Here is a 16,425-nt window from a genome sequence, read left to right as displayed (position 1 = left end):
TTTGGATTTAATCCAAGTGATGTACCATATTTCCAGAGGGGAAAAAAAAATTAAAAGCTTAAAATCTACTCTCCGATATTATTAGCTGACAAGGCGTTATTTTGTAAAAGAAAAATCAGATCAGAGTGATGAACCTCAGAAAGGTAGGAGCAAACCACCAGAAAAAAAATGTGGTTAAATGGGCTTCTTCTAACTGAAACATCTGAGGCTAATCTTTCATTTGGCTGTAATAGTCAAAGTTATCCGCTAAAACTTTATTTGTGAGCTGCCGGGATAGAAACCTGAATTAAGTATCTATAAATGTGAGAATAATTCTGAGTCCTGCTAACAACCAAATATTGGCACGTTTTCTATTTCTTGTTCAACCCCGCATGTACACTATAGATAATAGTTATTTGTCTCACATAATAAATGTACAACCATTGCGTGAACTGCACCAGAACTGACTGACATTCGTTCTTAACGAGAGCACTTCCAAATGAATTCATTTACAGAGGAGCAATCCGAGTTATTTTTCAAGCTCCATGCAAGTTTCTCTTTATAAGATGCTTGGGGCACTGTTCTGTCCTTTAAATCTTGCTGGTCGCAAAAACGGTTTAAACTACATAGACAATGGAATAGTCATACCATAGAATAAACTCTCAGTAGGACTGAGATTCTTACAACAGAACACATTTGCCTTTGCAACGAGTTGTCTTGGTATTGCACCACTTTCAAATTGACGGTCTCTCAAAACGTTTAATTGGCCATTTGTTTGAAAGATGATACCGCTCTGACAGCGTCTATCAGGACCAACTGGTCTCTAGTGAAAAAACAAGTAAAGAAGTTGTTTAATGTCAGCTGCCATGCGGTATACGAAACTAAAGATATCAGTTGAAAGTAGTGCAGTACCAAAGCAACTCGTTACAAAGGCAAGTTTTTTTCTGTTGTCAGAATTAAGACAACAGACATTGCGTTATCCATGTAGTTTAAATCCTGCTGCTCGCAAAAACAGATGAAAGAGCAAGAAAGTCATAAATGTTTCATTTGTTGTTGCTTAATATTTATTGAAATGTACTCCTCTAAAATTGCTCAATCATTGGTGTGCCTCTCTAAAATTCAGCAACTCTCAGTCCACAAGAGAGCTGGAGTTAAACGAGTTGACTATTTTGCTTCCAGCTGGGTAAAAAATGCGATTGACATTAAAACCTGCGTCAAGGTGCCTCATCGTGTGTTGAAAATGTTGATCTGGTTAATGAATAAGACAATACATTCGCTAATCTGAGTTGTGAGAATAAGACAATACAGCTAAGCTGAACTGCAGTACACTTTTAAACCAAATGGTAGCTTTCCAAACCAAACTGTTGGATTCTATCAGGTCTAAAGGTTGAGATAGAGAGAGATGTGACTTTCTCCTTCAGACCTGATGATGAGATCGAACATCTGATATCGAAACTTTCACCATTTATGTAAAGTAATGTATTATGGCAGTGTTCCTTAACCATTAATTTCAATATCAGTGAACAACCACTTAGCATTCGCTTCCAAAAAAAAAAAAAAAATCAGCAGATTTACCACACCCTCCACTCCATATTCATGTTATATTGGGCGGTGTTTTGTTTCTCCACAGCTCAAACGAGCAAAGAGAAAGTTATCACTGGACCGATAACGAAAGTCATTTGTAGGATCCTAATGGAGCTGATGAGTACTTTAATAAAGCACTTTTCAGAACTGTGTCAATGACTACTTCGACGAGAATATGCCTGAGAGAACGCCAGTAATTCGTACTTTGTATTCCTCTTTTATGCAGTCAGTTCTGGAAAGTGAAACAGGTTGTACGTATACACACTATCCTAAGTAACTAAATAACCAATAATAAATTAAAAATAATAATGAAATAAAAGAATTATTGAATAAAAAAAATAATAAAATAGCAAACTAAAATAAAACAAATGAGGGGTGAATTATAGAAGGGAACATAAAAAAAAAATAAACAAACAAATACTGGTTCAATGATAGCATTATTATTATTATTTTAATTTTGTAAGCTTGTAATTGTAAATCGTATATTTGTATTAGACAATGTGAGAGAGAGAACGAAAGAAAGAAAAAGAAAAGAGAGAGAGAGAGACAGAGAAACAGAGAGAAAGAAATGACCATGTCTTGATGATGACTTCATATTACATTCTCTACTTTCAGAGTTTACTAGTCTTTAACGATAAAGACTATCGAAGGCATTCACAGCTCTCGTGACATATGGCGAAAACACAGACAATAACCGCTACCCACCCACAGTAAGATAAACTTATTTGTTTCAAGATAAGGTCCGATAATCGGGTTAATGCTATCTTAAAGTTTCTAAACGCCAATCTTTTCGAAATATACATTCCTGTCCAGAATAGCAGAACTGCGTAGTCACTTTGAAATGTTTATTAGTGGAAAAGTTGGTAGAAAATAAGGGAGGGGGGGGGGTAGTTCATTGGGTTCATGGCATTTTTGACAACCTCTGGGAGACCCTTCACAAGGAACGACAATGTACAACGCCATCGAAAAATCTTCAAGATACAATCCGTGACAGGACCGGTTTCACAAGATACCCGATTCATTATAAGTTAGATAAGCAGCGTTCGTTAATATCCCCGTATTGGAAATCTTTATTAATATCTTCGGGGTGAAAAACGATCTGCTCATTTTAGAGGGACACAAAGTCATTAGCGACCCACATTTGATTATGACCCGCTACAATAGCGGCTATCGACACATCGCGTTTACAAGTGCCTAATGAAGAAAGGCATAGGGCACGGGTGAGGTCGGCCAATACACCTAAAGAAGTCAATGATTAGCTCCTTGGGGGATATTTAATCCCCTCTCCCCCTTATGTATTTTACCAATTTCAGATATTGTTTAAAAATTTACCTTTAAGACTTCTATTATTCAAAAGATTAGGCAGTGGTTAAGGCTAACTTTGAGAGAACTATTTTTTTTTTTATAAAGTTTAACAAAGCTTTTTCTATTCGAAAGAACTTCACAAAAACATCTCAAATTTTTTCATTATATTTTGAAATAAAAATCATTACTCTAGAATAACGATCAGGCTAATTTCAATTACATTGTCGCGCAACAATTAAAATCAAATGAGTTAAACAATCGTTTGAGCAACAATGAGAACTTCTAATCGTTGACAAACTATCTTCTGTAAATTCAAAATGTCCGCTCAGCTCGGAATAGTTATTTTTTAATAACAGAGATTTTTCCGTGAAAAAAAAGAAAAGAAAAAAAATACAAAATGCTGGCATGCAATACTAGCCAGATATGAAGTGTCTACTGGTTGATAGATTAAAAAAAAAAGTTATTCAAACTTAATACTGCTAATTGGGCCAAAGTTTGCAAACGATAGAGAGAAAAAAAAAAAAAAAAAAAAAAAAAAAAAACTGTGTATAAAGCCTTGGTTTACAGAGTATGACTTCTCTAGTTACCAGAGGGGAATGAGATTACCGTGTGGGAAAGAAAAGAGGATAGCAGCAGTTTCACATCAAACCGAATACAATCTTTCGTTCTTTTGTCTATATTGAAAGGGGCAGAGAACGAGGGGAGATGGAAAATTACTAGATGGAGAGTGAGAAGAAAAGAAAATGGAGATATATATATATACTCTACTAATAATGCATTATTCTGCACGACAGCACCACCGATATCTTGCAGGATTGATGCAGTGTTGTCGACAAACAACAATAAGTCTTTGTAGCTTACACCAGAGGGTAGTTGGGGAGGAAAATGACAAAAACACGAATCACGACTAATTTATTTACTAGAGCGGGCAATAAAAGAGGCTTCTGCATGGAAGAATGCCATCTCCGACAGGTACGTGGACATCAATATTTACACAGCGGGTTGAGATCAGTCGCTCTCTCTCTCTCTCTCTCTCTCTCTCTCTCTGCTACAAACCCCCCAATTAAATATTGAAAGGCTGGCTGCATGAGCTAAGCTCATTTTTTTGCTTCGAACCCTACACAGCCATCGAATCAGATTCACAGCCAGGAACAGAATGATAGTTCCAGATGAATGCCTCAATTCACAGTTCATGTCTCGAACATACGAAACGAAACAATGTCGAGACCCAGAAAACATGTCTGTCCCGTGATTCAGATAAGCCGCAAAGGCTTTTGATAAAGGATATAAAAAGAAATATCGGTGTAATGAAAGACTACTAAGTGGGCGGTGCTGTCGTACGATACTGGATATCAAAGAATAAGAAAGCCTTCGTTGGGTTCTGTTTGTCCATTCAGTTGCGAAGGTGCTACTCATGAACTGCCCATGACTGCCTAAGTGACAGTCAGGTCAAAAATGAGGGCTGCTAGCAAAGTAATAGCTCTTAGTTTATAACTGTAACGCCAGATGGCGCACACAGTTCTTACTAGATCTCCAGTTAAGTTTGTATGTGTGCAGTAACATTTCAGTATGGTTATTCGTTTAAAAGTCTTCGCGATCGCACAGTGATCATAATAGCGTCCCACACACCTGGTAGAAAACACCCCGGTTCAGATCTCTTAAAGTGAAACTTTTATGGGCTTTTTTCATGAAATGGCTCAGTTAGTTAGTCTCAGGCGAGGAGAACAAGGTTCTCCCCCTCCTACCGGAAATTCAGGTTTTTCGTCCAGCAAAACAAAACAAGCAAACCGACCTGAGAACTCACGCGATTTACAGACATACTACACATACTGATAGATGAGGTAATTGTCGGGGGGTCCCAGTAAGACAGCTTTAACAGTTTTAAAAGGAAGCATCTTTGAACGAGCGGAGTATTTAATTTTGAATTTGAAAGAAAGAAGTCGGACGCGAAGAGCTTCATTAATGGTAATGGGGGATTAAGATCCTCAAAATTCGTTGTCTGTTTTTCGCCATCACTCGCCACAAACTTTCAATCGGAAATATAAATGTGCGGGGGAGCAGGGGTGGGGATAAAAGGGTAGAAACGAGCTGTGGGCAAAGCACATTTGTAAACGCCCAGCCCATGTTTTCGAAGCTCTTAACACAATGCTCAAGTAACATTTAACTCTTAAACATTATGCTTGAAATAAATCAATCCTTTGTAAAGTCCCTCCAGACAATAACAACAAACACAAAAGAAACCTCCCCACTGTCTGCAAATGAAAGTAAAAAAAAAAAAAAAAAATGCGCGTGACTCGATACTCCGTCAGTAAGACTCGAACGGTTACCCAAGAAGCATTATCAGCAAAGGGAAGAAATCAATAGCAACATAAAAAAAAAAATATATCTAACGTAGTGTAGCATCAGTCTTTTCCTTTCTCTCGTTTGTGTATGTGCGCGTGCGATCCCGAAGATCAGCAGTAGTCAGTGGGAATGAACATGTTTGGTCCCACTAGAGTGGACATCAACGGATCGAAAAATGGCTGAATGCAGTCTGTACACCAAGCCAGTAGCAGCTGGGATACGAAATGGGAACGGGGAAACCCAAAACAGCGATGTAAGAAGTATGCACTTATGGCTGCCATTCAAATATACCCGCAGGAATTGAGATAAATCTAAAAATTCTGTACTTGGAAAAAAAAAAAGCATATATATTGATACATACAATATACGTGTTGTTTCTGTGTGTTTTCTCTTCTTCAAGTACACATGAAACAGTTCACAAATGAAATAACTGGCACAAATAAACATTTCACGCAATATTTGTAACAGGCAAACAAAAATAATAATAAAAAAATTCCACTTCGGTAACTTTAAAAGCTCGCATTTTATTTCGAGAAACAACCAAATGAATTTCGCCGATTTTTATTGTTCGTTTCTAGGTAACGAAAAACAATAGACATAATATTTTTAAAAAAGTGGCGGGTGTCACACACGTGAAATAATTAGTTCCTAGAAACTGCAGCTCGAGATTTTTTTCACGTGACGCATGAAAAGGTGTAGGTTTTTGATTGTTGATTGTGTAGAGTTAATGAGAGGTTAGCTTTTATCCCTGAAAACACAACATAATAAAAGCAAAAGAAAAAGAAACAAAACAAAATACTAAAAGGAAAATGAAACAAAACGAATCAAAAACTAAAAACAAAACATAAAAAATACGCTTACTTATTTTTTCAATTTATTGTTAAATTTAAAAATATAAAAAAAAAAAAGTTGTACTTACGATTAAAACACATTTTTTCAGCTTTTAGTAGGTATAGGACAACTAATACGATGATCACTAGTAGAATTAGACATCCCACTACAATGCCAATAACTATTGACATCGCAACCGGCTCTGGGAAGAAGAGAAACATATCAGCAAAAAACAAATGAGAATCATTATTTTTATATATTCATTGAGTGAGTTAGCAACTAGATAAATTGTAGAATTCTTAAAGTACCGATTTAAATTGACTCAAATTAATAGCATAGCTTAATTTGCGGTACTCACCTTTTTATATAATCTGCAATTGACGTGTTGAGATAGGATAAAATGGTAGTTGAGTTTAAAAATTGGAATTAATATGGATACGTTTAAATTTTGGAAACTGAGTTTAAAATATGCTCAAGGAAACAGAAGTACACGTCTTCATCCTTGGTTGTCATGAATTAAAAGTTGAAATGATAAAGCTAGGAAAGTTAAACTGAGGGGGCCAAGAGCAGTAACGAATTGGCTTTCGTTGTTCACGTCGTTATTTGTTGGATTAACTGAAGGATTAACCGATTACAGAAAAATTCATATCCAGGAAATATCCTCTTCGGTTAATCCAACAAATTATCACCACCGTCCAAAATAATATCAACAAACCATCCAAACACATTACACGCAATAACACACATGTTGTTATTCTTTACCACAGTGATCTTTCTAGACAGTTCCGTCGATTATTTACCTGTACAAACATCACTCTCATATTTTCAACATATAATAAACTAGGATCAATGTTTAATTCATATAAAGACACACACAAATATCAAATCAGCGACATGAACAATATCGTTTATCTAATTAAATGTCAACAAAACTGTAATGCATGCTACATTGGTAGTACAACTTCTAAATATAGCTCCACAAAAACATCAAACACACGCGCATATTACCACTACCAATAGCTTTAGAACAGGACAATCAAATACAGAACTCACGTTACATGTACAAGCCCACAACCACACCCCCTTAAGTTGATTCAGCCATCCCTATCATTAAATAAAAATCTAGTTTTAAAATTTTTCAGTACGAAAGCCCTTATCATAGAGTGGTTTCTTCATCATTCTAAATTTAATGTATTAAATGTCGAACTACCCTATAACCTCTCACCGGCTTGGAATCTCATACACCTGAGATTACCACATGTATCAATGATCATCACTGGAACATAGTCTTTTAAATACACAAGTTCACTCCCTCCCACTATCGCCAACTGAAGACGTTAACAACGAAAGCCAATTCGTTACGGCTCTTGGCCTCTTCAGTTTAACTTTCCTAGCTTTATCATTTCAACTTTTAATTCATGACAACCAATAGAAGATGTGCACTTCTATTTCCTTGAGCATATTTTAAACTCAGTTTCCAAAATTTAAACGTATCCATATTAATTCCAATTTTTAAACTCAACTACCATTTTATCCTAGCTCAACACGTCAGTTGCAGATTATATAAAAAGATGAGTACCGCAAATTAAGCTATGCTATTAATTTGAGTTAGTTAGCAACTTATAATAACATTGTGGTACTTTTTATGTTACTTCGTACTATAGTGTCAAATACAGAATTAAATAGCAACAGAGCAAGCTTGGATAATTTAACTCTGCAGACATTATACCAATATAAATAAAAAGAAAAGCAATTTTATAACTAAATAAATATCAGTGAAATACACTAATCACCAAAAGTCATGGAGCGTGCAACATATGCATTTATTCAAAAGAAATTAAAAGCGTGTTGGTCCATCTTCGGCCATCATAGATGAATTTTTACTAATTTCCAGTAAGAAGCTGGTGGTATTGTGATACTCTTCCTTTAAAGCATTCGTGAGATCCATTGCGAAAAGGGAAGTCTGGCATGGGGTCCTAACTGTTGCTCCAATTCATTCGAAAGGATTGAGGTCTGCTGTCTGTGCTGGTCACTTCAACGTTCCGATATTATTCCTTTCAAAGGACGCATTTAGAATCTTTTCCTTGTGACATGGTGCGTTGTGTTGAGAAGTATAACAGCTGCTTCCATAAAACTACCACAGCACAGAATTGTTTACAGCACCATGTAAGACGAAAATCAATGTTTCTTGCAATGCAACCATGGACCGAATTCATACCACAAGAAACACCTAACAATGCCGTCTCTTCTTTGCAGCTTCAGGGTTGGGACAAAACAGTAAGGGTTTCCGAGCGTTGTTCGTTACTGTCCATCAGACTGGAAGAGTGTCTAGCGTGACTATTCGCTTCACAGGAACGATTCTACTGATCCACAGTCAGGTTCAACATAACTTGTACCATGCCAGTTAACAATATGGACTTGTTATCAATGGCTTGTGGGCTGCAACTCTTCCGCGAAAATTCATGGCATACAACTCTCTTTTTGTCATGGAAACAGAGGTTTCCCTGTAGCCTCCTTGTACCTCAGGTTCTATAGCGGTCGATGTGAGATGAGGTAACCAGTTGTTCCAAAGCGTTGACTTCCGTCAGTCCAGATTTTACACCTATCTGGTCGTTTCTTATGCAAGATGCCACCTAGGGACTTTGATGTCTTCAGTACTTTGCCGACTTAGGAATGTTTAATTCCTGAGCAACAGCACACAGGCATATTCTCACATGATATCCGACTATCATCCCCCCTCTAGAACCCTTAGCTCTTTTCGTGTGCTCATTTAGCACACACACGTGAACCGATTTCCGGGCTAACCGCTAATCACCTTTATAGACCAAAAAAAATTTGCATGTTTCCATGACTTTTTGGTAGGAATTAAGTTAAATATTCAATTTACATGTGGTCAAGAGAGAACCAGAGGATATTATACAAAAGGTTGTTCAACAAGCTTAAGGATGTTAAAAAGAATATTTATTTATACAAAACACTCAGTGTAATTGCTGGTCTTCTGTATAATTTAATTCCAAACATTGGGAGAAGTTTTTCATACTACCAACAGCTTAGTTTTGTTGGAAGTGGTGAACGGAGTTCTCTATTAAGAATCCCAAGTCACCACTTGATCACAGTAAGCCGTGAGAGATTGAATGCTAGAATCTTAAGTTGAAGTCCTGGAAAATGTTGACAGCTTTTGCAAACTTTTGAGTCGCAGTAGGTCATCTTCCCATGATGGAATTGACTTACAAAGTTAAACTTTGCTGAAACGATTCTAGAGAATCGATCTTTTAATTAATGATAATTTAGCAGTGTAAGGGAGGTAATATCATTAATTTTGTTAATTAAATTACTTAAGTATTTAGTTGAGTTTCATTAATGTTTTGAATAAGTTAAGTGCATTGCAAAGAACTGCATGAACAAAAATAATGTCTTAACAACTCTGTACGGATATAAAAGTTAAGCTTTTTTAAACGAATTCTTCTTATTTTAAATTTGCACCGATCTGATATAAAATGGAGTTTATTTTTTAAAACTGCAAAAGATAACCCATATAAGTTTCTTAAGAATAATTGAGGCTAACTAAACTGTTTTTGAAAATTAGTCTCCCAGCATGAAGTACGCATGCGTAAAAATGTTCAAATAAGCTTTTCTCAATTGATATAAGTAAGAGTATTTCTAAAATTTAGTTTAATTGTTTTAATTTAAATTTTATTATATTAAAATGGTGTTTCATTTAATTAAATGCTGTAAGTATACTTATTTAAATTCTGAAATACTATATATAATCTCCAAATCCACATGAGGTTTACGACTAACTTAAATTTTAAAAAATGACGTCACCCGGCATGCAATACGCATGTGTAAAAAGTTTAATACAGTTTTCATAATGTAAGTACACGTACTTGTTATTTTATTTCGCGCATTATATATAATAAATATGTAGTGATACGTGTTAAATGGTTATAATAAAAAAACTTTCCTGATTTAATTAGGTTTCCTAATTAAATTAACAATTATTACTCTCAAACATTGTAAACTAAACTTCATTTCTTAACTGGAAATAGGAAGTTCGTTGCTAAAATTCCACCCCATATGGCATTTCGAAGAGAGCAATATAGAAAGAATATAAAATATATAAATTAAAAAAAAGTAAAAATAAAATATTAAATGTTTTTTTCAGGATAAATAATTAAATACTCGAGAAGTTCCATTAATTAATGATATTACATTATACACCACATGATTTTATACGTTAATATTTTACGCTTATAGCAGCAACGAATGATTTTTAAATGTAATTAACTCTATTCATGTTAATTTAAAGAGTGTGAAATACAGTTAAGATTTGAATGATTTCATTCTGGAGGGTCTTATTTTAAAAAAAGGGTTAGGAAAAAGCCATTATGTTCAATATCTGTAAAGATGCTGGGGAAATTTTGAAATTAAGAAAGCCGCAGAAATTTGCCTAGAGAATTATAAATAAATCAGAGAGAACAATTAAGCAATATACACTTAAATTAAAATTCTTATCTGTGTAATAAAATGATCGCATATGTTTGTAAACTGACGTTATGAAAGAGTAAAATTGTGTGGCAACAGTTTTATACGAAGCACGAATACATTCTAACAGCCGAAGAGAAATCAGATCAATAGAGCCAAGCATTTCTTTGCTGAGACGAAAGAAGCTCACACATGAAACCCCTGCTAATACGCAGCTGATATAAAAAGCTTCACCGATTTGGATTAAAAGAGTTATTCTATTAGCGTTCCATGGAGAAAAATCACCGAATCGTGCTTGCAGTTTCAGAAATGGTTTCCCCCGAAGAGAAGCCCAGTGACTCTGGTTCAAAAATAAAACATCTGCACACAAAAATAGACAAGTGATTTAACCGAATCTTTAAAGGGAAAACGATTTTCTGAGTCTGAAAATAGAAAATAAGTCAAGGCCCAAATAAGAGATCCATCAATGACATCACACGAAGAAGAAGGAAAAAAGACACCAGAAAAACAGCTGCTTCCAATCACGTTTTCTGGAGGCAACGAATCCACGCACGTGGCGATATTTATTTCACTGATATTTCTTATTTATAGAAACTGCATTAAAAATCAAAATAACATGATATTTTAACACAGTTGTTGCATAATAATTTAACTGTTGAAATTTTATTAATGTCCGATAAAGGACCTCTAATGCATCAATCCGGTCATCCCAGACAATGGATAGAGAATTTGAACAACGCATCTGATGGGATTATTAATTCAGCCCAGGTGCTGCCATCTAGCGGACACTGCCTAGTACAAGTTAATTTTTTCTATATACCTCATAGCCCCAAGAATTATGGCAACTTAGGCTTCTGATGGGATTATTTAGCAGTCACGAAGGCTTGAACCGCGGTCCACTCAAGCGCGTGTGCTTCTTACCCTCGCACTTGACCACTCGGCTACGTCTGTTTTACCTCCGGGGAGGGCCCATGGTACGTGACAGGGAGGGTACAGGGATTGTGACAAACGCCTCTGCACAATAGCAGCAATGAGCATCATGGAATTATATATATATATATATATAGTATATCGGGTACATATTCTCAGGTCTATGTCGCATTTATGAAGTCTGAGTGGATGTTTTGTATTTGAACTTGTGATTCTTCACCATTGATGTCAATATAATCATAGGTTAAAGTGACTGTTTTAATTAAAATGACCTTTAAAAGTTTGTTTGTTATTTGGTTTTTAGGAGCATTAGCAACTAAGGCCATATTGCTCCGACCTTTAAAAGTAAACAGCATTTATTATAGCATACTGTTTTACGATTTTATTACCTCTTATATGACGTACTTTTACTGTGTACAATTCCTCACCTCTGACTTCGAGAGCCACTGCATACGCCTCTCTACCACGATCATTTTCGACATTTAATACGTATTTCCTTGAGTCGCTACCATCCACAGTGTGTACAATAAGTCGGGCTTCATAACAGTCTTCCTGAATTTCGTCCTATGAAAGACAATACTAAATTCAGTAATAAAAATACCAAAGTTCCCATGCTCTGAGAACTACATTTAATTAACAAAAAAACTGATTATCGACAGTTACTTTACCTCAAAACTTTAAATTTAAAAATAATATATATTCAAAACGTACATTCAATTATTCTTGTTATCATATGATGGTTAATTAAGGGCAGATAAAGCCCCATAATGTACAACTTCAACATGTTGTACATTATGGAGCTTTATTTTATAAAATTTTTCATCCTCGATCGGGGCCACCAACCGAATGTCCAGCTTCAACATATTAATCGCTATTTATAATATTTTTCATCCTCGATCGGGGCCACCAAGAGAAGTTTGGTTATTCCAATGTGCATTGCACTGTATGGTATCCCTGTACCGAGAGGTTCCTGTGGTTTCTCATAAAACCGCGCATTCAAACGTACAATGATCATCATTAATTGATTATTGGCCTTTATATAATGAACTGAAAACTTTTATAATAACAATCTTACCTGATGAAGGGGTTCAGCTCTGTAACGAATCATATCTGATCCTGTATCCAGTTTCCAACTTCCCCACTCCCAAAAAGTACGTCGTGGTTTCGGATCGGAGCAAAAAAACACTGTAATAGTAGCATCCTCGTCTTTCTCAACAACTACCCTTTCTTTAGTATTGTCAGGAAGAACCTGCGGGGCCCCTAGAAAAAATAGTACATGCATTTAATTATGTCGCATGTCATAAATAAATGAAGGAAAAAATTAAAAAGTTTGTAAAAATTACAGAGGTATAAAGTAACACAGAAACTGTTTGATTTTAATGGACTCTTTGGCTATATAATAACAAGTTAATGTACCAGTGCATTACATTTCAGGCGCATTAGAAAGCTGTGGTATTTTGAAGTGTATGAAATACAATTACAACAAATATCATTACTACTAACACCCACACTATTATTTAATGAAAAAAAATAGCCACACGGACGTGGGGAAAGTTGAGTTCTTAGTAATATAATGACAGATGTTAAAAGTTTTAAATAAGACCATTAAATATATCATTAGGGAGTTGGATCAAACTTAATATTAGTGACGATGTTGTGAGAGAGAGGGAATATCCGGTGTCCAATCTTGTTTTAACGAGATGGGGCATCATTCTCAAGAGGACGACCACCAGAAGTGTTTGTTCCCGAGTTAATTACCGGTAATTGAGGGATTAATGTGTCTTCCTTGGTTAATGTATTGTTTACACAGCGCTACTGATGCTGAATGGGACAGCTAATTGTGATAATGTAATTAACTATTTGGTGTCCTTCGATTCTTCTGAAACCAATCCTCCAAAGGCCTACGCAATGATACTAAAAGCAGCTTCTAACAACGAGCAGATGTGGCAGCAAAGAAAAGTTCGGAAAATATTATGGCCTCAATGAAAAATAGCACGTCTAACAGACGTGATTTAATTTTATGGGAAGTAAGTGGATTGGCTGCGATTACACCGGACAAGAATCACACCAGCTAAACACGAGCGATGTGTGTGTGTACACTAGAATCATTAAACTTTACTTCCGGGAGACCCATTGGAATTAGATCGAAGGAATTATCCGGGATAAATGAGTACTTTTCAGATGCGAAGTCTATAAATATTATAAAGTAAATATTATTAGATGAAACTGCTCTATAAAAATACTTCGAGCTAACTATCGATTTTTTGATGGACTTTTCGTCGACCTCCGCCCAATAACTGCAAGAAGTCGTCATATCTTTGAGACCAACCTTTCGGGACACATGCCAATATTTTCCTTATCCGCGAAAGTTTAAAAAAAGTGGGATAGAGAGAAAAAGAGTTCAATCGATAAAACGTCCCGAAAAGTAATATCGCTGTTTTCAATCAGTCCTAATGGGTTAGTCAGTAAGTCAGTCAACAAAGTCTGAGGTTCCAAACCGCTGAAGATAATTCACGCCTCAATCATTTTTGCTTGATCTTAGGATAAAAGAGAGAGAGAGAGAGAAAATAAACTTCGAATGTTTCTGAGAAAATCTCACCCATAACATCCAGTGTAATCTCGTCAGAGGTCGCTTTGTACTGCCTTCCATTAATCACGTTGTCCGCTTCACAAATGTAACGTCCCTGGAAGCGATAGGTGACATTCTGAATGTAGAGGTCCGCTGTATTTCCTCTCTGCCTCCAGGCCAGGGGCTCTCCGCCTTCTCTCTGTAACCACGAATATCTGCAAATGTGAAATGATGTCTAAGTAATATCTGTCACATGCGAACAACAAATCATTGAAAAGTGTTATCGAAGTGCGAAAGGCAATTTCTCTTTCTGACCCCAGCAAAAAGATTAATGCATGCAGTAGGAAATATTGGTAAAATTATAACTTGGTTTATTGCAGAGAGATGTTTATGTGGGAATGTTTTTATTTATTTATTAATTGTAACAAGATCTGCAAAGCTTAAGGTCAATATTACTTTACTCTGACAGGTAAGGAGAGTATATACAAGTAGTGAACAAAATAAAAATATTTGGGAGGACTCAGGGACATGTTTGTATACACGTAGCAGAAGCAGACAGTGTTTCTAAACAAGGTGCTGAGTCCTGCTGGAAGCTGCCCAAACAAAATCGACCGGAAAGATACTGAACAAAGAAGGATACCACCGCCGGATTTCCGTGTACAAACTGCTCATAACACTCTAAAAAAAATTGTTTAGATGTTTAGAGATGCCACGAGAATAGTAAAGGATTTCAGAAAATCCATAATATTGTGGGAAAGCGAGTCTATCTAGAATCGTTTGGGTCACCTCATTCCAGCAGATAGCAATCTCGCTGAAGCTAACTACGCAATCACCTTCACTTATGTCTGTTCTGGGCGGAATAGACGTCTTCCAGGATGCTACACCCTATTTAGCTCGTACTGTTAAGCAGGGGGTTCAGAAATCACGAGCACAAAGATATCAATCTTTCATGGTCCTCCCAATCACCTGACATCAATCCCTTTGAACATTTGCGAAGTTTCTGACACTGCGTCTAGCATTAGCGGTTTTCCACCACCATATCCTGAGTGAATTGGCGACTTTCCATGTGGACAATTCGTGCCAGATCCCTGTAGGAAAATTCCTGAGTTGTGCGGTTGGTTTCGAGCTGAGTCGCATCAGTACCGTCCTGGCAATACAGTGACCCAACTGACCGATTTTCAGTAGGAGTTTTCTAACTTGTATTCTGTTCATCGCTTGTATAATAAACACAGTATTACAAAAGTGCTTTCCCATAGCAAAATTTAATAATAATCTTACTTAGAACCAATGGTACAACTCAAAAGTTCCACCAACCGAATTTACTAGACGGTTTTGAAGATGAGAATATTTAAGACATCACTTAAAGATATCTTAAAATGCAACATGAAAACTAGATACCTTTGAATTCATTTTTAATAAGTTCCTGATTAATAACACCAGGAACTTATTTGAACACAGATCTACCAGCATAGGTGGAAAACGAAATAGCCGCTAGGATAATAAGAAGATATAGTCGTTTATCTTTTTACCACAAACGTTAAAAATAGTTACAGAAGAATATAATGTGAGAAAAACTAAACTTATGATTCTTACCTTGGAGATGGATTGCCTTCCGCGTGGCATTCCAATTTCGTACTATTGTACAAACCAACAATTGCGCCAGGGTTTGGATGCACCCTAAGAATTTTTGGTTCATCTAAAAAACAAATAAGCGATATTACATACAGCTCTGTATACAATAAATAAAATATATACTTAACAGAAAACAAGTTTGTGTAATCAATCTAAATCTTCCAATGACAAAGAAAAAAACTATCCGCATTTCATTCATACAGAAACAGCAATTACACAGTTCAACTCGGAAAAGAATTTCATTTATTTGTCTACTGTATGTAGGATCTTGGCACCACCACCAACTGCACGAAATGCTAAATAATGAACACGCTTCATTAGTCAGCTGGTAACGAAATTTATTCGTGTACCTTAGAACTTCAAAACCAAGAGGTTATGTTATTTAACTCAACACGTACTCCATTAGTGAATCTATTTACTGTTCAAATTATTGCAAAATGATAAAAAAAAAAAAAAATACAACTTATTTATTCTTCCAAGGACTATAATCGGGAGGAAGGATAGGTCAAGTGTGCGGTTTCATTTGCATGATTTTACGAATAAGAAAACTTTATTCTGTAAAGATTACACTCCAAAGATAAGCATTATTTTAATCAGAGTTAAGCTGGAGCATCAGAATTGAGAGGCCAGAACACAAGGACAAGAGTTAATCCTTTTGCAGTGATATTTGCACACTGAATGAATACCAACTATCTTCATTATTATGATAGCCTATATATTAGTTGTAGTCAGCGTTGTGACTACATGCTGTGAAATATTAGTTGTAA

General features: G+C 35.9%; 1 protein-coding gene across 3 annotated transcripts in view; it reads right to left on the bottom strand.

Annotated features, from left to right (window-relative positions):
• Window positions 1–16,425, bottom strand: part of LOC150076125 (irregular chiasm C-roughest protein-like) — a 159,876-nt gene that overhangs the window by 28,505 nt on the left and 114,946 nt on the right. For all 3 annotated transcript variants that reach the window (XM_090387732.1, XM_090387733.1, XM_090387734.1), the window contains exons 5-9: window positions 15,620–15,722; window positions 14,057–14,241; window positions 12,533–12,717; window positions 11,886–12,021; window positions 6,131–6,244 (exon numbers count right to left, since the gene is read on the bottom strand). In XM_090387732.1, coding sequence (XP_090243858.1) covers window positions 6,131–6,244; window positions 11,886–12,021; window positions 12,533–12,717; window positions 14,057–14,241; window positions 15,620–15,722 — 723 coding nt within the window. The remainder of the gene's footprint in view (window positions 1–6,130; window positions 6,245–11,885; window positions 12,022–12,532; window positions 12,718–14,056; window positions 14,242–15,619; window positions 15,723–16,425) is intronic.

This window comes from Mastigoproctus giganteus, chromosome 13, assembly GCF_048544385.1.
Source record: "Mastigoproctus giganteus isolate SK-2022 chromosome 13, ASM4854438v1, whole genome shotgun sequence".
Taxonomy (NCBI): domain Eukaryota; kingdom Metazoa; phylum Arthropoda; class Arachnida; order Uropygi; family Thelyphonidae; genus Mastigoproctus; species Mastigoproctus giganteus.
This window is presented reverse-complemented; position numbering and strand designations above follow the sequence as displayed.